General features: G+C 37.2%; 1 protein-coding gene across 2 annotated transcripts in view; it reads left to right on the forward strand.

Annotated features, from left to right (window-relative positions):
- SYT1 (synaptotagmin 1) overlaps positions 1-24328 on the forward strand; it is a 661960-nt gene that overhangs the window by 390843 nt on the left and 246789 nt on the right. For both annotated transcript variants that reach the window (XM_006142860.3, XM_006142859.3), the window contains exon 4: positions 16985-17169. In XM_006142860.3, coding sequence (XP_006142922.1) covers positions 17004-17169 — 166 coding nt within the window. In that variant the 5' untranslated portion in view covers positions 16985-17003. The remainder of the gene's footprint in view (positions 1-16984; positions 17170-24328) is intronic.

A 24328-nucleotide genomic window follows, 5' to 3' on the forward strand; every position in this document is an offset into this window, starting at 1 on the left:
AACAAAACCTGTCAAAAAAAAAAAAAAAAAAAAAAAAGATGCTGGACTCCCACATACAGTTTAAGTCCTGAACCTTTCTCTGTTTCTCATTGGTGAGTGGTGCATGTGCACCAAAGCAAATTAAATAACAATAATAAATACAATAAGATAAATAAGTCTTAAAAATTAAGTCATTTCATATTTACATAGCACCATAGGTTGGAGAGCATTGGACTTCACCATCATTGACACAGTGTAGGGACAATACAGTTCTGTTCTAAATTGCAGAAAATATAATGACTATCTTTTAAACTTATTGAGAATCAAAAGAAAGAGGTGAGATGGGACCAGCAGGTGGTGTAATGTTTACGTTGCTGGACTCTCACATGGCCAACCATGGTTCAAGTCCCAGATTCAGCAGCTTGAAACTCACACCCATGCCAGGCACATGTGCGCGTGTGCCCAAAATCCCAAGAGGAGGTTGGAGGAGAGGAGATTGCAGCGTGGCCATCCCCCTGAGGGGAATGACTTCTCGCTTTCTGTCTCTGTGTCTCTCCAGTGAGAGCACATATACCCTATAACAAAAATTTCTAAAAAAAAAAAAAAAAAGCCAGAAGTAAAGTTGGCATAGCACAGCAGAAAATACATCTATAGAAAAAATGAATTTTACTTTTGCTGTTATGGAAAACAGGTTATAAAGTATTTATACTTGCTAGTTTTTGGCTGCAAGCAGTAGCAACTGCAACAGAAATGTATTAAATATAAGGAAAATATATTACATTACAAGAAGTCCCAAGATATGGCAGTCTTGTGGCGGGTTGATGCAGCAGCTCAACACCATTAAGGAGGTTACTTCTCACTTTACATTCTGATGTCCATAGAGTATCAGCCTTCTTCACTAGAGTCTCACCCTCACAACATGGCTGCAGGGCGCCACCCAGCAGAGGAGGCACTGCTTCTCTAAATATCTTTTTTAAAATTTAGGAATCCAGGGCCAGCAGATGGCATAGAGGTTACATTGCTGTACTCCCACATGGTCGACCGCAGTTTGAGTCCCGGACCGTGTTTTCAAAATCACACTGGGCACATGTAAGTATGTGCACAAGATTTCAGGAAAAGAATGGAGAAGAGGGGATCACAGTGTGGTCATCCTCCTCTCCCCCCAGCGGAGTGATTTCTCACTTTCCCTCTCACTGTGTCTATCTTTCTGTCTCTCTTGGCAACTAAAGCAAAAACCCGTAAAAAAAAAAAAAAGAAAGAAAGAAAGAAAAGAAAAAAGGTAGAAATCCTTTCTCAGAAATCACCTAACAGACTTCCCCTTATATCATGCCAGGGGCTAACTGGATCATATATATGCCTTTGCCCAAGCCAACTACTGGAAAATAGAATAAGATTACCAGGGTAATAAGATTTGCCCATGAGATTAGGATAAGGTGATCTCCTAAGATCTACTGAAAAAATACCAGGGTTGACACATATATATATATATATATATATATAGGCTAATAAGATTTGCCCATGAGATTAGGATAAGGTGATCTCCTAAGATCTACTGAAAAAACTGGATTTATCTTAAATCACAAGGAAAGACTGTTAGGTGGACAACACACTCATGATCTTGTTTATTATTTGGGGATTATAGATGCTGCTCATTCAGTTTCATATCTTCAACTTAATTCACTGGCACACAAAAAAAGGTAGAGTTTGGGGAGAAGTAAATCAAGTAACCACTTTTTATACTTTATAATTAATATATTTAGCACACTGAGTCTTGAGGCCCTGCATACTCAGATATTTTAAACCCCGATAGCTTTCTATGTGGCATGTTCTATTAGTGTAGCTTCTCATCATTATTTCTACTAGAGTTTATACCACATTGGATTTTAATTGTCTGTGTGCATGGATGAATCCCAAACATTTGATGGTAAAGGAACTACAAGGTAATTACGCAAAGTGTCTAGTATCACGCTGGACACGTTGTAGGTACACTATTTATTTATTTAGTCAACATTTATCTACTCACTTATTAACAAGGGAGAGTTTCATGGACTCTAGAGCTAGCCAGTTTCCACTCAAATGGCTCCAGCACTTACTAGCTGTGCAACTTTTTGGCAAGTTTTTCTTATCTATATTGAGAGATAATAATATTCCCTGATGTATAGGGTTTCGTTTGTAAGTATTATATGACGTTATATGTTTAAAGCACCTACAACAATGTCTGGCTAATAGTTCAGGCTTAATAAGCATTAGATATTTTTATTTATTAACATACTGTCTCTAACTGGTAGACTGCAGCATTTTCCATCATCATATTTACCACAGTCTGAACTGTGGATAGATCAATTTTAAAGCTTTGCTTCACTGTGTGACAAAACAATGACAGTTGGAACACAGTTTGATAAAAAAAGGGAAAATACAGTTCTGTTCTAAATTGCAGAAAATATAATGACTATCTTTTAAACTTATTGAGAATCAAAAGAAAGAGGTGAGATGGGACCAGCAGGTGGTGTAATGTTTACGTTGCTGGACTCTCACATGGCCAACCATGGTTCAAGTCCCAGATTCAGCAGCTTGAAACTCACACCCATGCCAGGCACATGTGCGCGTGTGCCCAAAATCCCAAGAGGAGGTTGGAGGAGAGGAGATTGCAGCGTGGCCATCCCCCTGAGGGGAATGACTTCTCGCTTTCTGTCTCTGTGTCTCTCCAGTGAGAGCACATATACCCTATAACAAAAATTTCTAAAAAAAAAAAAAAAAACCCAGAAGTAAAGTTGGCATAGCACAGCAGAAAATACATCTATAGAAAAAATGAATTTTACTTTTGCTGTTATGGAAAACAGGTTATAAAGTATTTATACTTGCTAGTTTTTGGCTGCAAGCAGTAGCAACTGCAACAGAAATGTATTAAATATAAGGAAAATATATTACATTACAAGAAGTCCCAAGATATGGCAGTCTTGTGGCGGGTTGATGCAGCAGCTCAACACCATTAAGGAGGTTACTTCTCACTTTACATTCTGATGTCCATAGAGTATCAGCCTTCTTCACTAGAGTCTCACCCTCACAACATGGCTGCAGGGCGCCACCCAGCAGAGGAGGCACTGCTTCTCTAAATATCTTTTTTAAAATTTAGGAATCCAGGGCCAGCAGATGGCATAGAGGTTACATTGCTGTACTCCCACATGGTCGACCGCAGTTTGAGTCCCGGACCGTGTTTTCAAAATCACACTGGGCACATGTAAGTATGTGCACAAGATTTCAGGAAAAGAATGGAGAAGAGGGGATCACAGTGTGGTCATCCTCCTCTCCCCCCAGCGGAGTGATTTCTCACTTTCCCTCTCACTGTGTCTATCTTTCTGTCTCTCTTGGCAAGCACATGTGCCCTAAGGCAAAAACCCTCTAAAAAAAAAAAAAGAAAGAAAGAAAGAAAAGAAAAAAGGTAGAAATCCTTTCTCAGAAATCACCTAACAGACTTCCCCTTATATCATGCCAGGGGCTAACTGGATCATATATATGCCTTTGCCCAAGCCAACTACTGGAAAATAGAATAAGATTACCAGGGTAATAAGATTTGCCCATGAGATTAGGATAAGGTGATCTCCTAAGATCTACTGAAAAAACTGGATTTATCTTAAATCACAAGGAAAGACTGTTAGGTGGACAACACACTCATGATCTTGTTTATTATTTGGGGATTATAGATGCTGCTCATTCAGTTTCATATCTTCAACTTAATTCACTGGCACACAAAAAAAGGTAGAGTTTGGGGAGAAGTAAATCAAGTAACCACTTTTTATACTTTATAATTAATATATTTAGCACACTGAGTCTTGAGGCCCTGCATACTCAGATATTTTAAACCCCGATAGCTTTCTATGTGGCATGTTCTATTAGTGTAGCTTCTCATCATTATTTCTACTAGAGTTTATACCACATTGGATTTTAATTGTCTGTGTGCATGGATGAATCCCAAACATTTGATGGTAAAGGAACTACAAGGTAATTACGCAAAGTGTCTAGTATCACGCTGGACACGTTGTAGGTACACTATTTATTTATTTAGTCAACATTTATCTACTCACTTATTAACAAGGGAGAGTTTCATGGACTCTAGAGCTAGCCAGTTTCCACTCAAATGGCTCCAGCACTTACTAGCTGTGCAACTTTTTGGCAAGTTTTTCTTATCTATATTGAGAGATAATAATATTCCCTGATGTATAGGGTTTCGTTTGTAAGTATTATATGACGTTATATGTTTAAAGCACCTACAACAATGTCTGGCTAATAGTTCAGGCTTAATAAGCATTAGATATTTTTATTTATTAACATACTGTCTCTAACTGGTAGACTGCAGCATTTTCCATCATCATATTTACCACAGTCTGAACTGTGGATAGATCAATTTTAAAGCTTTGCTTCACTGTGTGACAAAACAATGACAGTTGGAACACAGTTTGATAAAAAAGGGCTTTGAGTTGCAAGCTTAGATTTTCTCTCAAGTGCCTGCAGCTCAGAAACAGCAAGAGTTCAGAGCCGAGTTTCAGCAAAGCAATGGAGAATGGAAATTCCAAGTTATTTATCTGTGGCTTCTATAGAAAATGTTTTGAGAGCCAGTTGGCTTGATCTGTCAAAGTAATATCTCCTCAATAACTGCCAAACGATCTAGCTTCATTTTATTTCAGAAAAGTTAAAAAGCAGTATTTTCAATTAACATTGTACACAATGAACATAATCTCTGAAAACTATGTCAAATTGATCCATGGAAGATTTAATTTTGTCTCTAGGTTTTCACACGTACTCTTTCTATAACAAAGATTTTTAAAAAGACTTTGAACCTTACTGTAACATTTTTAAAACACTACAAAATACACTCGACATCTTTATAAAACATTTGAAAAGCCTATATTGGTATTTTTCTTCATCATGACCATGTCATTCTTACAGATCTCTTGGGAAACCATTGAAAGCCATAAACATTACCTATTTTAAGTGATACTTTCAAAATAAACTGCAATGAAAACTATTTTTCAACGATAGAGAAATGGATGCATAATATATAGATTATTCAAAAAATGTTAAATTCATGAATTAATTGCTTTTAAAAACAGCTGTCATATTCCAGATGTTCAAGATTTATATCTTTATTGTAGGTGGTAAATTTTCAAGTTTGTATAAGACCTCTTTTTTTTTTTTTCTTTTTTTTTTTTTTTTTTTTTTTTTTTTTTTTTTTTTTGGGGGATTTTGCGCTCGCCAGACAGACAGAGAGAGACATAGAGACAGAAAGCGAGAAATCACCCCCCAGGGGGGATGGTCACGCCGCAATCCCTTCTCCTCCATTCTCCTCTCGGGATCTTGGGCACGCACGCACACGCGCCTGGCGTGAGTTTTAAGCCACCGGGTCCAGGACACGAACCGCGGTCGACTACGTGGGAGTCCAGCGACATAGCCATTACGCTAACTGCTGGTTCCCTGTATAAGACCTCTTGATTTGCTGTATCATTACCATTATTACAATAATTCAGTTCTTGGGTTTTATTTGGATATGTTCTACTTGTTGTTTTTTTTTTTTCATTCTCTTATTCTGTATAATATGGATACAAGGAAGAAAATAATGTAGCAAAGAATATAGTTTACACTTGGTTCATGGATTAATTTTAATCTTAGTTCTGAAATTCATGTTGACTATAATTGTTAAATACAATTGTGGTTGATCTTCTGGAAGTGAGAAACTGTTCAAAATTTTTGAACAGTTTCTTGACCATTTATTACTTGACCATAACATTATATGTAAACAATGATTACATTTTCTCTTAATTCTTTAAGAAATATATGTTTTTGTACTATAAAAAAAAAACAGCATTAAGTAGAAGCCAGCCGGTGACATGGTGGTTAAAGTGTTGGACTCCTACATGGTTGACCCTTGTTGAAGTTTTGAATTCATAGCTTGAAAATCATGCCAGATGTGTATGTGTGGATGCCTAAAGTCCCAAGAGGAGAATGGAGGAGAAGGGATTATGGCATGGCCATCCCCTCTGGGAGGGTGATTTCTCATTTTTCCTCTTTCTCTCTATGGCAAGTGCATGCATGCACCCTACGGCAAAAACAAATATAAAAAAGCATAAATTTTAATTTGCATCGTTATCTTATATACTACTAAGAAAATATGCTATAAATTAAGTAAACAGTGATTTCAATCACTTGAATTTTTATACAGCACTTACTGAAGAAAACAGACTTACTTAGACAAATTTTATTCTGTCCCACTATTATGCACACAAGAGGAAAATAAAAGCAAAATAGGTCATTTAATGAATTACTAAAATTTCTAAATCTATTCTCCACTCAGAGTTGATTTTGCCCATTTTTTTCACATACCATTATCCTATATACCATCAAGAATGCTGGAATACAGCATTTCTGTAAATATTGATCTACTGTTGCCTCCAGAATCTTCCAAACTAGTGATACTTCATTCTCATTCTGCTAGCTTCCCAGTACAAGCTGATACTAGAAGACTTAAGATCCCTTCCCCCAAATTGCTATGAACTGAACTGTTGCCTTTAATATCAACAGGTATAACAACCAGGTTGAGTGTACACAGGCCAATGACAACTTGGCCCAGAAGTCAGTGATAGCAAGATGCTACTGGTTATAGGAAAAATCCCCATTTCAGAGATGTAAAAATTTGTGAAGAAATCTATTCTGTGAAAAAAAGCATTCAGTTGAATGTTGAATCTCTCACTAAGCTATTCATTAGTCACCGTGACATTTTCTCTAAGCCTATATGATAGAAGCTCCATGTCACTCAATATTCTCAGTTCTATCAGTCTTCTATGTGTATCAGGTAAGAATTCAGAGCAAGACAAAAAGAATTCACCATGTCTAGTTATTCAAAAGTTTTCAAAACTAACAAGACTAGTGAACCCACACAGTAGGCTTTATTTTTCATTATATGTTCTTGAGTACAAGGTAAAAGTTACTCAGATTACTGTCAAGTATTAATATTTGCAGGATGCAATGCACTAGAGCTCAGAGCTAAAGCTAGGCCAATAGAAGCAGAGTAACTGCCAGGATGGCATCGCACAGTGGTCCCTGATGGGAGCCCTGGGATCAGACTGCCGGTTTGGAATCTTTGCTCCCTAGCTTATTACCTCTATGACCTTGAGCATTTTCTTTTTCTTTTCCCTATGCCTTGGTTTCTTTAGAGTATTTCATAGCTTAAATTTGTAGAGAGAGATTCTTATTGGCCTAACTCACCTGTATAAAGTCCAGTTAGGTTACCCTTCCACAGACCTTGAATTCTCTATGACCATCGTCATAGGGGGAGATCATGCAATCTATGTAGACAGGGCCTGAGAGGACTGTTAGATGGGGAGATTGGGGGGAAAAACTATGAATGGGCAAATCGTGGGGTTCATACCTTAAGTACATCTTCCACTCCCCACCTGTAGGGTGTGGAGTCATATTTATTTTCAGACAATTTAAAAACAAAGAAAAAAATAGAGACAGAAGGGCCAGCAGGTGGTATGGTGGTTAAAGCACTGGATTCCCACATGGTCAACCGCAGTCGGAGTTCTGAAACTAATAGCTTGAAAATCACACTGGGCATGTGTGTGTGCATGCCCAAAATCCCAGAAGGAGAATGGAGGAGAAGGGATTACAGTGTGGCCATCCTTCATGGGGATGATTTCTCACTTTCCCTCTCTCTGTCTCTTTCTCCAGCAAGTGCATGTGCCCTATGGCAAAAATCTAAAAAAAAAAAAAAAAAAAAGAGGATAAAAAAAAAATAGTGACAGAGAATTTAAACCAACTTGGAAATAATCCTAAAAGTATTATTTGGTTTTGACATAGGGAAATTGTTTTTAAAACAATGAAAATCAGAGTATGATGGGAAAATAACTAATTCTTAATATAATTTGTCTTCCTCCTATAAGTAAATGAATCCTGAAGAACTGCTTTTGCAGGCTTGAAGACAGGGATAGGAAGAGATAAACACTGAAAAAACTGAAAAACTAAATTGCTGTACATTAGAAAAAGACAAAAAAAAGAACTCACATTAAAATTTAAAAACCTATGGCCTAGTCATGATGGTACAAGCAGTAGCATGCTGGACTGTAATGCTGTAAGCCACGTGGCTTATGGCAGGTTCAAATGCCCAGTCATTCTGAAAGCACACCGGATATGCATAAGGGCAGCCAACATTCTGAGGAGCTGGAGAGCTGGGGAAGGGATCACAGTATAAGACCCTGTTGAGGATGCCTCTCTTGCTTTCTCTCTCTCTCCTCTCTTGCATGCATATGCATACACAGCTTTCCCAGGATTTTGATTAGAGAGAAAAGAGAGAGAAGGAAAACCAATACAGTTGGCTCTCCAGCAAATACATGTGCTCTATGGTAAAAACCTTAAAAGTTACAGAGAATTTGAACCAAGTTGGAAATAATCCTAAAAGTAAGGACACTTTTGACGTAGGGAAATTGTTTTTAAAACAATGAAAATTAGAGGCTGTAGAGAAACAGGTTTGGAAGAGGGGAGAGAGAAGACATGAATACCTTCTGTAGAGCTGGGAATTGGGGCAAAAACAGACATTTAGTGGAGATTCTTAAGAAATGAAACCGGTGAGCATGCCATCATTTTCCACCCTCCCCACATTCTTCTAACTGCACCTTTAGCATAAACAACCTATACTTAGCTTCAATGTCTGTAGAGGGGGATTTGTGGGACTGTGGGAGAATGTTGATCCTACTCGTAAAGTAAAGCTAAGAAGGCCTACTTTTATTTGCTGTGCAGAAGCACTTCTGAGGAACACTTCCTAGAAAACATATTCTTAAGTAAAATGCTTCTGTATCTCCAGGGAGATTTTTGTGATGATAAATGAGGAAAATTTGGAATCTCTATTGGGTCATCAGCAAAGTCATGATGCATTTTTTTTTTCATAGAAAAACAGAGGGACCAGCAGTTAGCGTAATGGCTATGTCGCTGGACTCCCACATAGTCGACTGCAGTTCAAGTCCCGGACCCGGTGGCTTAAACTCACGCCGGGCACGTGTGCGTGCGTGTCCAAGATCCCGAGAGGAGAATGGAGGAGAAGGGATTGCGGCATGGGTGATTTCCTGCTTTCTGTCTCTCTGTCTCTGTCTGTCTGGCGAGTGCACGCGCCCTATAGCAAAAACCTCTCAAAAAAAGAAAAACAGAAAAAATATGTTATGACTTCTCAGACAGCCTAGTAGATCTGTTTTTAAGAAACAAGAGAAAAAGAACCCAAGCACTTGTGCATTTTTGGTTAGGCTACCTGCTGTGCTTCCAGTTGCTCTAAGTCTAAAAAACACACTATTTCATCTTACAGTCCTTCCTCTAGAACTCCCGGAAGTCAGTTCTCCTCTGCTGTGACAGGTTCATATAACCTCTTGCCTCCCTCGAGAGAAATAATCTCTTTGAACTAAGGAGAGAAGATCCACCTCAAGCCAGACATTCAGACATCTGCAAAGCTGTGCAAGATTTTGATATGCTCCTAGACTTCACTTACCAACAAGGATTCTTGAGTTGAAAAGAATTTTAATGGAAGTTTTGACAGTGTTCGTTTTTTCCCTAAAATCTTTCAGAGTGGGTGTCATAGATTAGATTCCCCAGGAACCTCCTCTGAGTCAGAGGTAATTTAGTGGGGAATGCCGTCCGTGTGAGACACTGGGAGAAGGAGGTTTAGGTGAAAGGAGATGCTTGATGAACTGAAATGCAGTTACTTTAGCTGATCCTACTGGGCTATTCAAAGAGGCACTAAATTGAGAAAAACAGCTGAGCCTTCATATTAGCATCCTCCAACCACTGGATAAGGACTGTCCCTGGAGAAGAAGTTTGTTTAACCTTGGGCAACGTAACTTCATTTGGACAAGGGAAATTCTTTCAGAGGGCTCCTTGACCATGAGCTTCAGCAGATGTCACTACCTAAAACAGAGAAAGGAGCTGAAGGTCTCAATCTTGAAAGCTTGAAGTGGAGTTGGGGGTGGTATGTGGCATCCAGGTATCATTCCCACCTACAGCTGTGGTAGGTCAGTGGAAATAAAATATTCTGATGGGATAAAATATTGTGCCCTCTGCCTCAGGATACACTGTAACACATTCCCAGATTTATCTCAGATAATTTTTTAATAATTACTCCAAGAGTTACTTTCAGTTTGGGGCTTTTCTACATTTGAATACTTTTTTTAAGCAATCAAAACTTTTCAATATTTCTTTGACCTTCTCTTGTTTGCGCTTTACTTTTGCATGCTGTTATGGTAAAACACACTACTTAGAGATGGAAAAAGAACTTTCTCTAGGAATCATCACATTTATGCAGCATAGCAGACTACCTCACTGTATAATCTGAGAAATCTATATTAATTTGTAGATCTAGAGATAGACATAATTAAAGTCCTACAAAGAAGAATAAATCTAAGGGGACAGAAGGAAGTCGTCATGGCAACCAAAAATCCTGATTTTTCTCATTTTATACCACCAAAGTATTAACCTTTAAGATGCCTTTATAATTTTTTCCACATTGTGTTTTAACCAGGGACCATAATGCTTATCACATTCGCTAAATATGTAGCTATATCATTTATTCTAGAGATTTAGACCCTTAATTACATTTCAAAAACTTTTTGTTAAAGGTCGTTTTTTTTTTTTTTTTTTTTTTTTTTTTTTTTTTTTTTTTTTCTTTTTGTAGTTTAAAATAATTCAGGTTTATAATATTGAGAATGTAGATACATGGGGAACAAAATGAATGATTTACCACAAGGTTATCATTTAACTGTATCTTTCTAGCCTCTTTTCTACAAAATATTTTTTATTTCAGAAAAATTGAGCACATTTCATAAAATGTCTCAATTTGCATATTTTTTCTAACACTCTAATGTATTCCCAGGTTTATAAATATTTACTTTAAGATAATTCTAATAACATCATTTTATAGATTGTCATAATCAAAAAGTCTGTTAATTTATTGATAGTTCTAATTTTATAAATAATGTTCCCATAAATATCCTTGCATTAAATTGCTTGTGCATCCATATAATGTTAACTCTTTATCAAGAATTACTAGAAGAATGAGCTTTTTTGTAGCTCGTGTTACGTGCTATTACTTTGGCATCTATAAGATATTATTCTAATCAGTTCTCCATCCCAATTGCCCAGTCCCTATACTTCCCCTTTACTATCAATATCTAGCCCAATTTATAAATCAATGCATTTTATTTTATTGCTATTTTAATTTTGAAGTTTTTTATAATTTGTGAAATTAAAATTTTATTATATCTTGTTAGGTTTTTGTCTTTATCGGGAAAAAGAGGGGTTCATATTTTCTTTCTTTGGAAATTCTTTGAGCTGAACTTTCTTTTAGAAGAGATTTTTATTTTTCTATTCAATAATATATTTCTTGGTGCATTCAGGTTGCTAAATTCCACTTAACAAATTGAACAAATATACCTCTAAAATTGAGTAATATGTACCCTGTTAGGTAAACAGCTTGTGTTTCCACTTACTGGTAAATAGATTGAAGAGAAAATCATAAGTACTTCTTCAGGACTGATTTAATTGTTTAATAATACTTACATGTTGATACTAGAGTAGACTCACAAAAGGAACCTTGAATAGGGTGACAGCTCTGTCAGATAATTCGCTAAATACTGGAAAGCTGCGTCTCAGTTTCTCCTGTAAAATAACGTTAAGTTACTTCTCAGCATTGTAATATAAATTGAAGATATTATACTTAATAATACAAGTATTCTTACTGTATCTCTAAGGAGATTTTGTGGTGATGAATGTTACATTTCTCAATGTGTCTATTCTTAGGTTGCTATTTGTAGTATTTTGGCACATATTAGGTATCTAATAAATGACATCTTAATTTGCCCCATTTTGTGTTATTTCTTAGCATGTCCTTTATTTATAGTGGTTTTCAAAACTGGAGATGTCAGACTGTGAGTGGATTGAAACCCAATACAAGAGTTTGGGGTATATTAGGGCTTTCTAGTGGAAAATAACCAAGTAGAATTGAATATATCAGAGTATTGCACACATAATAAAGAAAAATATTTTCATGTGAAACTTTTGTCAGTATATAATATTCAGACAGAAAAGATGCACTGGAATGCAGTGTGAAATATGCTTCATACTATGGACTATATCCAAAATTCCTTCCAAAAAAAGCACAATTTCATTCGATACTTGTCTTATAATACAAACTCCTTTGTAGTATAGTGACTAAGCAACTAGGTTCAAATCCCAACTCCCTTAATTACTGCTGTATGGCTTTGAACCAATTAATTGTACAACTTCCCTTGGCCTTAGTTTCTTTGTCTATGAAATGGGTAACAATCATACCTGGACAATAGGGGAACTGTATGCTTTAATATAAACCACTTAGCAGCTACGCAGAAACCGTTAACTGTTATTTTATCGAGACTTAAGTAGAATATAAATATTTTCTGAATAAGCAAAAACTGCTATGTGCCTAATGTATATAAAAGAATATGAAGTCATCACATTAACCAGGATTTAATAATCAGCTAGTTTTTCATTTACAAAATGATATTTCTTAATGAGCATTTTATTTCCATAAATATTCATTTTAAAGATCAATGTTACTATTCTTAAGTTGTTGTTTAAAAGTAATATTCTCTCTTAAGCTATGAAGGAATAAAACTAAAATGTGACATAATCATTAATTGTTCATTATATTTTTGTATTTTATAAAAGATTTTTAAAATTTCACAGTGGTAGTTTCAGCAGTTAGTGTAATGGTTATGTCACTGGACTCCCATGTAGTCAACCGTGATTTGAGTCCCGGACCCGGTGGCTTAAAACTCACGCCGGGTGCATGTGCGTGCGTGCCCAAGATCCCGAGAGGAGAATGGAGGAGAAGGGATTGCGGCGTGGCCATCTCCCCTGGGGGGTGATTTCTCTCTTTCTCTCTCTCTGTCTCTCTCTCTCTCTCTGTCCGGCGAGCACACATGCCCTATAGCAAAAACCTCTCAGGAAAAAAAAAAAAAAAAAAGCAAAGAAAAATTTCACAGTGGTATGTTCTAAGAAAAAAGAGCCTTGTCTATATTTTTTTACATTCTTTTCTTTTTAATTTAAAAATGGTAGGGATGAGGACCAACAGACAGCATCATGCTTGTGTTGCTTGACTCCCATGTAGGCACCCGTGGTTCAAGTCCCAGACCCAATGCCTTAAAAATTCAACCAGGTTCATGTGCATGCATGCCCAAGATCCCAAGAAGAGAATGGAGAAGGGACTGCAGTGTGGACATCCCACCTAGGGGATTATTTCTCGCTTTCTATCTCTCTATCTCTCCAGCAAGCACACATACCCCATAGCAAAAATCTCTCTCAAAAAAAAAAAAAAATAGTGATGGTATCATTGGCTGGCAAGAATTAAAATCTTATCACCTTTAAATTTTTCATGAAAACCTTACAGGGATACTTATAGCTAAATATCATTGTTTTTGAAAATTATAGAAACCATTTTTGCTCTTGGAAAAAAAGTTACTTTCAAGCACATTTTCTGTTTACTGTATTTAGCAAAAGTTTCCATAGTCATTTATATCATTCAAATTACATAAACCAATGTTTTACATTTCATAATATCTTAGGGGATTATGGAAAATATTTAACTATCCAAGTGGTTAAGGACCCATCTACCTGTACACATAAAGACTTGAGACAACTGTGTAACCACTTGAAGGTAGCAGCTAAATGTCTTTCTGAATGACAGTAACAATATCGTATGTCCAGAACTGAACAAATAATACGTAGAAACACAGACAGGATGCCTTTAATTTAATGATGCTAGTATTGTATTTAGCTGTTTGAATGTAGCTTAGTCATTTCCTTTAAATCACACAGTAAGTCATAAATAGTTCTCAAATATTCTCAACTATCCTGTAGAGATAAGTAAAAAGGTACACCATATTTGGTAATTCTCACAGCAGAAGAACAAATTGGTTTTTAGAATATATCCATACTAATATTTCATACATATGTATACGTTTGTGTGTGTGTGTAATTTTAGTCTGAAATGAAATATAAAAGTTATGGCATCATCAATATCAATAGTTTCACCCAAATTTGCAGCAGTACAGAGACTCCCAAGTTTTTGCAGAGACAAACACCTAAGCTAAACAGCCTCAGAATATCAGAAAAAGCTTCTGGAAAGTGACCTTGAGTTGGAAAAAATAAAATAAAAAGTTTTCACATTCTGAAAAATTCTGAGCTGCCAAGTGTTGTTTAAATGAATGGTTGGATGGATGGATCAATAAAACAAACTTAGCACAGACACTGTGCTAAATTCTTTGCATAAATGATCTCATTTCATAGTTATAAAAGCCTTATGTTGTATGATGAGTGTCATTTTACTGAAGAACAAGAGAAGATCTGAACCTGTAGTTGTCAGATTCTGCCCTTTAGGCTTCTCTTAGTAGGTACTACTGGAAAATTAAAAGCATTAAAAAGGAACCTGTAGTTGTCAGATTCTGCCCTTTAGGGTTCTCTTAGTAGGTACTACTGGAAAATGAAAAGCATTAAAAAGAGTTACTCAATTATCACGTGAAAACTGATTATCTATGTATATTGTCATGATCTCCTTCCAGGAGACCCAGCATCTGTCTTTTTTTTAGTTATTATTATTATTTCCAAAGGGCATGTTCACTTACCAAAGAGCACCAAGAGGGAGGAAGCACTCCCAAATGGGGCACGATCCCTTCTCCATTTCTCTGTCCTATCAGGATTTTGAGGCACAATTGTAGGAGCATCTGACATGCTTATATTTCAAATCACAGGGGCTGTCCCTCAAACTGCAGTTTGCCATGTGGGATCCAGCTCCCTTCACTATGCTATGGGGCTGGACACCAAAATCTCTGCATTTTGATGACAATATTAATAAAAAAATTTTTAAAAACACATGCATCTGACATTGTGCTTTCAACTATGCTTTCACTAAATATGTAAGTAGGCATAATTAATCACAGCAGATTTGAATTCCATAAAATTTCCTGATCTGTTTACTGGTTACCTCTGCTTCTTTCGAAAATGAAAGATGAGGCTATCAGCTTTCTTGCTGAGACTGTGAAGTCGCTGCTACCCAGGGCTCTTTTCACTTGTTTATTTCTGCCCCAAATCATGCCCGCTCTATTATCAGTGCAGCCTAAAACCTTAAGTCAGATAATAAAATTATAAAGTCCAAAATATTGGAGGATTAAAAACTATGAGTTCATTTCTACCCTGTCAGAATAACTTACTTACTTTTATAGAGCACTACATATTATAAAAGAACACTTCAGGAAGGGCAGGTTTCAGTGCTCTTCATACCAAGAGTCTTCAAAAAGTTCACAGAAAAAGCATATTATGGGATCAGCTGGTGGTGTGGTAAAGGTAGCTGGATCCCATCTAACTAGTATTGGTTCAAGTCCCAGACCTGGGACCTTGAGAACACAGTAGATGCATGTGCATACATGCCCAAAAGTTCTGAGAGGAGAATGGAGTAGAAAGGAATGCAGCATGGCCATCCCCTCTGGCGGTCGCTTTCTTACTTTCCTTCTCTCAGTGTGTCTCGCTGGCAAACTCGTGCACTCATAGCAAATTTAAAAAAAAAAAAAAAACCTTTTTTTTTTTCTTTTTCTTTTCTTTTTCTTTTTCTTTCTTTTTTTTTTTTTTGGAGAGATTTTTGCTATAGGGCGCGTGCGCTCGCCAGACAGACAGAGAGAGACAGAGAGACAGAAAGTGAGAAATCACCCCCCCAGGGGGAATGGTCACACCGCAATCCCTTCTCCTCCATTCTCCTCTCAGGATTTTGGACACGCACACACACGCGCCCGGAGTGAGTTTTAAGCCACCGGGTCCGGGACGCGAACCGCGGTCGACTACATGGGAGTCCAGCGACATAGCCATTACACTAACTGCTGGTTCACAAAAAAAAACTTTTTTAAAGAAAGCATATATCATGATATATTATAGATAATTATGCACAGATTTTGAAAAATTTTGCACCAGAATAAACTCATACTTTAATTCCATTTTTCCACAAACTTTTTGAAGTACTCTTTTATTTCAGAAGGTAGATAAATTAAGATGACAAGACAAATGCCTTGTCAATATTCCTTTAGCAAGTGAAGAGAACAAGAACTGATGTCTTCTTAATTCAAAGCTAAGATGTTTTCATTGATTCCCTTGAAGATAAATTGGTTTGGAGTGTTTGGGAGATAAACAAACACTTAAAATAATTGAACAAATTAATTTAATAAAATAATTTAATAATATGAAGCTAAATAAATTAAAATAATTAAACATACAAGTCATCTTTCATCAGTAGTGCCTTGATATATATAGTCAATCATGCCACATTTACGGTGACAAATAAAATCACCCAGCAAGACAAGTGAATTATTGATCAGAGCTTTGTCTATAGTAAATGTCAGAAAAAATGACTGGGAGGCAAAGTTACCATCAATAAATGGAGGTTCAAGAACCAATTTTTATATAACATTCATGACTTCTTAGAATATCAATGTTATAACAGTATTGTTTATACCCATCACTTATCAACATTTTCAATATTCCAAAGAGAGAAATATTTTGTCTCTTTTTTCCTTTTGGAACATACAGAATATTTAGAGCATAGAGAATGTATATTGTCAGCAATCATTTTATACCAGATAAAGATATGGGTTAGAAGTTAAATCTACTCAGCAAATAATTAGCTATCTAATTATCTAAGAGACTTGACAGTTTACATAGAAATATTGGGAGAGAATGCTGTTCAGTAACTATGTCTGGTCTTGCTTTCTAGGGAAGGATTCTCTTCTTGCTGAGGTTCCATAAATATTTTATGAACCAACATAAAGTAATATGCTAATGATACACTATTTAGCCAGTGAGCAGGTGCAAACTTTGAAGTTTTTTCACCTGGTAAACCTTTGATATGAGATCAGTTACGCCATTTTGAATTGTTCTTTCTTTGCTTCACTTTCCTCAGAGTTTCACCTGAACCTACAATGGTGAGCGAGAGTCATCACGAAGCCCTGGCAGCCCCGCCAGTCACCACAGTGGCAACCGTAGTACCACACAATGCCACAGAGCCAGCCAGTCCTGGAGAAGGGAAGGAAGATGCCTTTTCTAAGCTAAAGGAGAAGTTCATGAATGAGTTGCATAAAATTCCATGTGAGTATTCTATATCATTTCTTGAGCAAAGATAGATGGTTAAAAACCATTTTATCCATTGGAAATAAAGCAGAAATCTTAACATACTATAATCTTACATTCAATTTTTTATTATTGGCATGGCAGTACTTCAATAATAAAATGGAATATTCTTCTTGTCTTTAAATATATTCAGTTTATAAAAATACTATCTTGTGTTTAATGGAGGTAGAGTATTTTTTTAATCTCTCATATTTTTCTCTAAAGGATATTGATGTTCATGGGTTGTACTGCATGCCTTATGGATTTGCATTTCTGAAATTTTTTATTGTAAAGATTATTCCTAAACAATAGCTAATATGTACTTTTTCAGTGTTGCAAGTGTGGTTTTCCTCCATACCCTTGTCAACATTTTTAAATATTGACACAGTTTTTAAAAAAAATTTTGTTGTCACCAGAAAAGTAAAGTTCCTTATTTATTTTTCAGTGTTGCAAGTGTGGTTTTCCTCCATACCCTTGTCAACATTTTTAAATATTGACACAGTTTTTTAAAAAAATTTGTTGTCATCAGAAAAGTAAAGTCCCTTATTTATTTGTGTGAGTATAGCACCAAGTCTAGTCAGTGGCATTTTTTTTCTTTTGTACATTGACATATAAAATTGTATGAATTTACAAAGGACAACATGATATTTTAAAGTATATGTATACCTTATCAGGGACTAAATCTCGCTAATGAGCATATGCCTCACCTCATATAGTGGTTGTTTTTGTGATTAGAACACTATATCCACTATCTCGGCATTAGTCAAGAGTATAGTGTATTTTTAACTATAGTCACTATATTGGACACTAGATCTCTTGACTTATTCCACCTGTCTACTGGAAATTTTTGTGTCCTTTGACCAACGTAGTTCCAAACCATATCCTCACACTTATAACCAGTCTAGCCCCAATCTGCTTTCACTTCTATGCGATCACTTGTTAAGATTCTACATGAGTGACTTCATGCGGTATTGATCTCTCTCTCTCTCTCCCTCTCTCTCTCTCTCTCTCTCTCTGATTTAATTCACTTAATGTAGTTTTCTCTAAGTGCATCCATGTTGCTGCAAATGACAAGCTAGCCACTTAAATGGCTGAATAATATTCTGTTGTGTACAAACACCACATTTTCTTTATCCCTTCATCCATTGAAGGACATTGATTCTTCATCTTGGCTAATGTGAATAATGCTACCATAAACAAGGGATTGCTGGTATCTCTTCAACATGCTGATCTATTTCCTTAGGGTATATATTATGTGGTGGGATTGCTGACCACGATAGCTCTGTTTCTAATGGGGTGAGGGAGATCCAATGTACTGTTTTCCATAATGATTGTACTAATTTACATTCTCACCAAAAGTTGTTCAAGGATTTCCTTTTCTCCATACCTTCATCAGTACTTATCTTGTGTCTATTTGATGGCCTTCACTCTAACAGTATAAAGTAATATCTTAGTGTGGTTTGGTTCACATTTCCATCAATGAGTAGAGATGGTGAGCATTTTTTCAAATTCCTTTTGGTCATTTGTGTGTCTGTCTTCTTTAGAGACATTTAGTCTAGAGTGTAGTTTAAATTCAATGTTTCCCTATTGATTTTCTGTCTAGATGATCTGTCTGTTGCTGAAATAGGGTTAAAGTGTGTTAAAGTCTTCTACTAACATTGTCTGGCAGTCTAACTCTCCCTTCATATCTGTTAATGTTTGTTTTATAAATTTGGGTGTCCTGATGTTTGCTGGATATCTATTTACACTTATTATATCCTTTTGCTGAATTGACCCCTTTAGGGCCAGTCACTGGTGCCTTATTTTGTCTGTTTTCTGATGTTAAGTTTCCCTCATTGCTCTTAGTTATTATGATTCCAAGCCAAGGTCTGCACATTTTAAAGAGTAAGTTTTTGTAACAGTCTTTACAGAGTGGTTCTATCTGAGAAAGCTCTGTGGCAGGCATGGCATTGGGGCACACCAGAAACCTAGGGCAGATGTGGCCAGCCCAGCATTGCTGGAAGCATGGAGCCTGCTACAGCAGGCATGGAAGCCCAGGGCAGATATAGCCAGAGAGACACAGGAACACACCAGAAGCCCAGGACAGCTGTGACTGGTGCCTGCTATCAGATGTGAGGGGTCCACTACAGCAGGCATAGCACTGAGGTGCCCAAAGCCAGGGACCACTGAGGGCTGCCTCTTTCTGGGGTTGCTGATGCTGGCCAGAAATTGGATTCATGACACAAGCCTGAGAACTGAGGCTTTGTGGTCCTATCAGGTGCCTGGGCAGGTCTTGAGGCTTGATTCATGAGGACCAGCCTGGAAAATTTAAATGTGCTCATGGGGCCTCTACCTGATGTGAAGTTTCACTGTGGTAGGCCCAGTGCTGGAGGGTCCAAGGAAAAATTCTGTACTTGTTTCCCTTTCTTTCCTACAAGCAGACACACACTCTCTCTGTGCTGTGCTGCCTGGGGTTGAAGCAGGAGTGATGCAAGTGATCTAAAACTGTCCTTTACTCTCTCTCTGTATCTTTTCTTATTGTGCTGCAGCCAAGTTCTGTGCTCTCTCACCTAGTTCCCTTAGCTCTTGTGAAGGTGTTCTCATGAGTGGATAGTTGATCAAATAGATGTTTTCTGTGGGGAGGATGAGTCCTACTTTGCCATTTTGCTCTGCTCTGATTCCAGTGGCATTTATTTTTTACCTACTGATTTGTCTTTTTTCTTCATGGTTGAGCATGTATTATGTATTAGACACTCTTGTGCTAGGAACAAAGGTTTGAGCTCTCACAGTGCTTATGTTCTAGTTGAAAAAGAAATAATGAATCCATGAAGAGGTAAATATATACAATATGTCATGTGGCGATGAGTGATGTAAGGGCACATGTGAGAGTAAATACAGGAGGGAGGGCGCTAGAGGGTAGAAGGTGGTTATTTGTAAGATGATCAGGCATGGTTTCCTACATAAGGAGAACTGAAGGCAGTGAGGAAGAAGCTGTCATACAACCTGGCAAATGAGATCAAGATCCTTATGCAAGAACCCGACTGGGATGTCAGGAAGCCCGGAGTGCCATATGTAGGATAAATAAGATGGAGAGCAGCACAAGGTGAATGTGTTTGCAACAGAAGCCATATTACATGGGGCCTTGTGGATTTTTATGAGAAACGTGGATTTTACCCTGGATACAATAAAATCCCTTTTTGTGCCTTTTTTTTTTTTTGAGCAAAGATGGACACCTATGGTCTGACTTATATGTTTGTTAAATATTATTCTTGCCACAGTGTTGACAATGGGGTATAGGAGGGCCAAGGGTAGAAGACCAAGTAGGTTATTGCAGTAATCCTGTTAAGAGATTTATACAACTGTTGAGAGACTTATTCTATTAAAAACACTGAAAAACTAAATGAAAAACGTTAGTAGCCCAGCATCTTAGCCCTCAGTAATTAGCAGCTTGTGGATCTGTCTACTTTTAACAAATTCAAGTTCGTTTAAGACCCACTCTTAGCACAGTTGTCAATGATTACCACTCTCAGCCAGAAGATCCTTCACTGAGTGGGGATGGAGATGGTCCAGTAGACAGAGCTCCAGGATGAAAACCAGAAGACAGTTCTCTTCCTTGCTCTGCTGCTGAGCTAATGGACTGATATGCAAACTCCGGGTACTTCTGATATAACTTCGAGGCTCTAACTACTGAGCAGAAACCAAATGTATATATTATAGAGAAAACCTCTCACTTAAAGAATGTTTTATCAAAATGTTTAAAAGGAATGTGTTATAGGGAAGCAGAGAAAGGAATGAATAACACCAAATCAAATGCATATCCTTCAACAGCATCTCCTTCTCTGGAAGAATAAACAATGAGAGACGTAGGGCGGGGTTGATAACTATGTGATTGAATGCTTCCCATGCGTCAACATAACTCATTCACTCATCTCCCTTAGATCTTTGCCCGCTGTCATCTTCTTACTTAGAAAACCATGCTATTTAAAATTGTAATCCATTCATCTCTCTTCATTTTTGACAGCATTTCCTGTCTCCTATCCTTGCTTTATTCCTCACCATATTACCTAATATCAGCTGCAATACCATAAATTTATTACTTGGCTTTCAATTGCTCTAGCTCCCGCCACACATTCACACACAAACACATACATACACAAAAGTAATGTAAGCTCTGTGAGGGCAATAAGCCAGATCTGTTTTATGCATACTTACCTTCTTGGTGGTGCCTGACACATATGAGACACTCAGTATGTATTTTGTGAATACATGAATGAATGAATATCATTTTTCCTTATATCCTGAACCATTCCTCTTAGAATTTGAGATCTTCAGATGCTGACACACTAAAGCATATTACTAAAGTATAAACTTTAAATTTCAAATACTAAGGAAAGCATCATTTCCTTGCTGGACTGTGTCATTCGCAATGAAAAAGAAAATTGCTTCCATCTTTATAATGACGATACTTCCATCTTTTAGCCTCCCCCAATAAAAGCCAGCTATTACTTTTTTTTTTTCCTCTCCCCATTTATCGATAGAAAGCCAACTGAGAAAATTATCTATGAGACTCTCCTTTCTTTCTTTTGTTTCCCTTGGCTAAATCTCATCTTATTCTTTCTAAGCTGCTGTCCCATTCTTGTGTCCCCTTACTAGGCACTGAAAATCAGACAAGATCATCAGTCGTTCCTCCATAGAGATTTGCTTTTGACCAATAGCCTGAAATAATCAAATGTCAGAGGATCTGGATAACACCCGTAGAATAATAGTATGTTACTACCACTCTCCTTGCTTTGATAGGAAGAAACAACAAGCAAAATACCTAATATCACAAAGTGATATGCTAAAGAAATGTTAGGAAAAACTGTATCAGAAATGCAGCCAAGTCATTATAAACATTATTTATTTCTTTCTTCTGTGAGTGAGAGGGGGAGAGAGAGAAGCGCAGCAGTCTCCAGCAGTGTCCTGACTCTGTGATCCACCCTAGCGTCAGAGAGCCCTGAATTATGGGCACACACATGCCCAGCATCCTCAAGAAGCTCTCCAGACACAAACCTGAAATGTCCCATGGGACTCATTCTCACAGAGTATTTTCTTTTTCTTTTACCACTGCACTTTGCTAAAGCCCCTACCCATGCAGTTGCGTTAAAAATACGTAACCGTGCATATTTTGCACTTTCATTTTCATCCATCGCAATGTTTGCTTGCCTGTGTAATTGAAATTTCTAATAGGATTTATTCACAAGGAGCAACACGAACAAAAATAGAACATATCCTTAAAATCTAATTCCTTTAGGAACACATGTTAAATAAAGGTTATCGCGTTTGACTTAGCATAATAAAGTATGACGCTAATGACAGGTAACAAATTAGAATATTAATCGATTCCCGTCTCCAAACTAAATCTTGGCTATCTGGCAGATGTGTTTTTTTGCAAAATTGATAGCAAACAGCTTTAGTCTGTCACTTGAAATTCCCACTTGTAAGAAGAGAGGTGTCACAATGGCAAGGAGCGTGCATGTCATTAGTTGGCTAATCTTCACAGTCCAGCATGGGACATATTCAAACCAAATTGCCTGATGGTATCATCCATAACACTAGGGTTTAAAATTTTTTAAAAAAATAGGAAATAGTAAATGCTGAGCGTTTTTATCTTTCCATTCATTCTGTGCCCCGTTATCTAAATGAAGCAGACAAGGTTTTTCAAAATGTTTCTTTATTTTGCATCTTTGATTTTAATATGACTAGGGCCATGGTTGGTTTGTAAAGCATGAACTCATGTCATCCAAATAGCTGTGATTAGGGTTTTGATATTCATGAGCTTCTTGAAGTACAGTGCACCTTTCTTTAAGCACAGCAGAAAGCCAAATAACTGGAACTTGACTCTTCGTTCAGAATAAGAACAAGTGGGCTAAGGGTAGCTGTGGATTTCATGCAGATATGCTATTTGATAGATAGTTTAATGCAGGAATTTCAAAACAAGTTCTGAATGCAGACTGAGTGAAAATCCTATAGTTCCACTGTATGCTATCTATGTGACCTGGGGCGCATTAATTAACCTTTCTGTGTATCAGTTTCCTCCTGTATAAAATAGGAACGGAAATAATACCTCATCATACGGTTGTTGGCTAAAGGCGTCAATGCGTATAAAGTGCTTAGCAGGATGTCTGGCACAGAGTAAGCATTCTATAAATGTTAGCTATTATTAAACTCAAACTGTCGTTTTAACAAGTCTATTTCTATTTTCAAGAAGTCCTCTATTTAGGTCAGTCAAATTGAGAAAATTCCAGAAACTTTGCAGTCAAGTATATAAGTGTTACATTCTTTAAACTCACTCCAATGATGCCTGGACTTGGGGAAGGTAAATGTCCCCTTGGCATTTCTTCATCACAGCATCTCCAGTGTTCATTTTCCTTTTCTCTCCTATAATATCACTCTCTCATGCCCTCATTCCCTGTAGCCTACATACATGCTCAGAGTTCTCATATCTGAAAGTGCCTAGCAAAATTGCATTCATAGCAGGTCCTTCAGACGTATTATTAATAGTTCTTAGGCTGGTCCTGTGACTTGGTAGTTAAAGGAGCCAAATCCCACATGGCTTACTGCAGTTGAATCCCAGCCCCTGACATCTTGAAAAATATGCCAGGCATGCTCAAGATCCTGACAGGATAGACATGGAGGAAAAGAGTCTGTAGCATGAGCATTCCCCACTGGGGGAGGGGGGGTGATTGTTGAATCCCAGCCCCTGACATCTTAAAAAATATGCCAGGCATGTGTGCATGCATGCTCAAGATCCTGACAGGATAGACATGGAGGAAAAGAGACTGTAGCATGAGCATGCCCCACTCGGGGAGAGGGGTGATTTCTCCCTCTTTCTCCCTCTTTGTCTCTCTCTGGTGAGCCCACACACCCTCTGGCAAAATGATATATAGATATATTGGGTTTTTTTCCCTTCATGCTCTAAAAATGTCTTCCCTTGACCTTACCCCCACACACACACTCAAGCTACCATTCTATAGTTTTCTACATCAATACCATACTTTTTTTTACAAAACCATAAACTGGACCCCACTGTCTAGTTTGTTAATTCCCATTAACAACTCGATCCCTTCTACTCTGATTTTCATCCTTCACAGACTATTAAAACTGTTTTTAATAAAGT

Source organism: Tupaia chinensis, unplaced genomic scaffold, assembly GCF_000334495.1.
Source record: "Tupaia chinensis unplaced genomic scaffold, TupChi_1.0 Scaffold000085_1, whole genome shotgun sequence".
NCBI classification, from domain to species: Eukaryota; Metazoa; Chordata; class Mammalia; order Scandentia; family Tupaiidae; genus Tupaia; species Tupaia belangeri.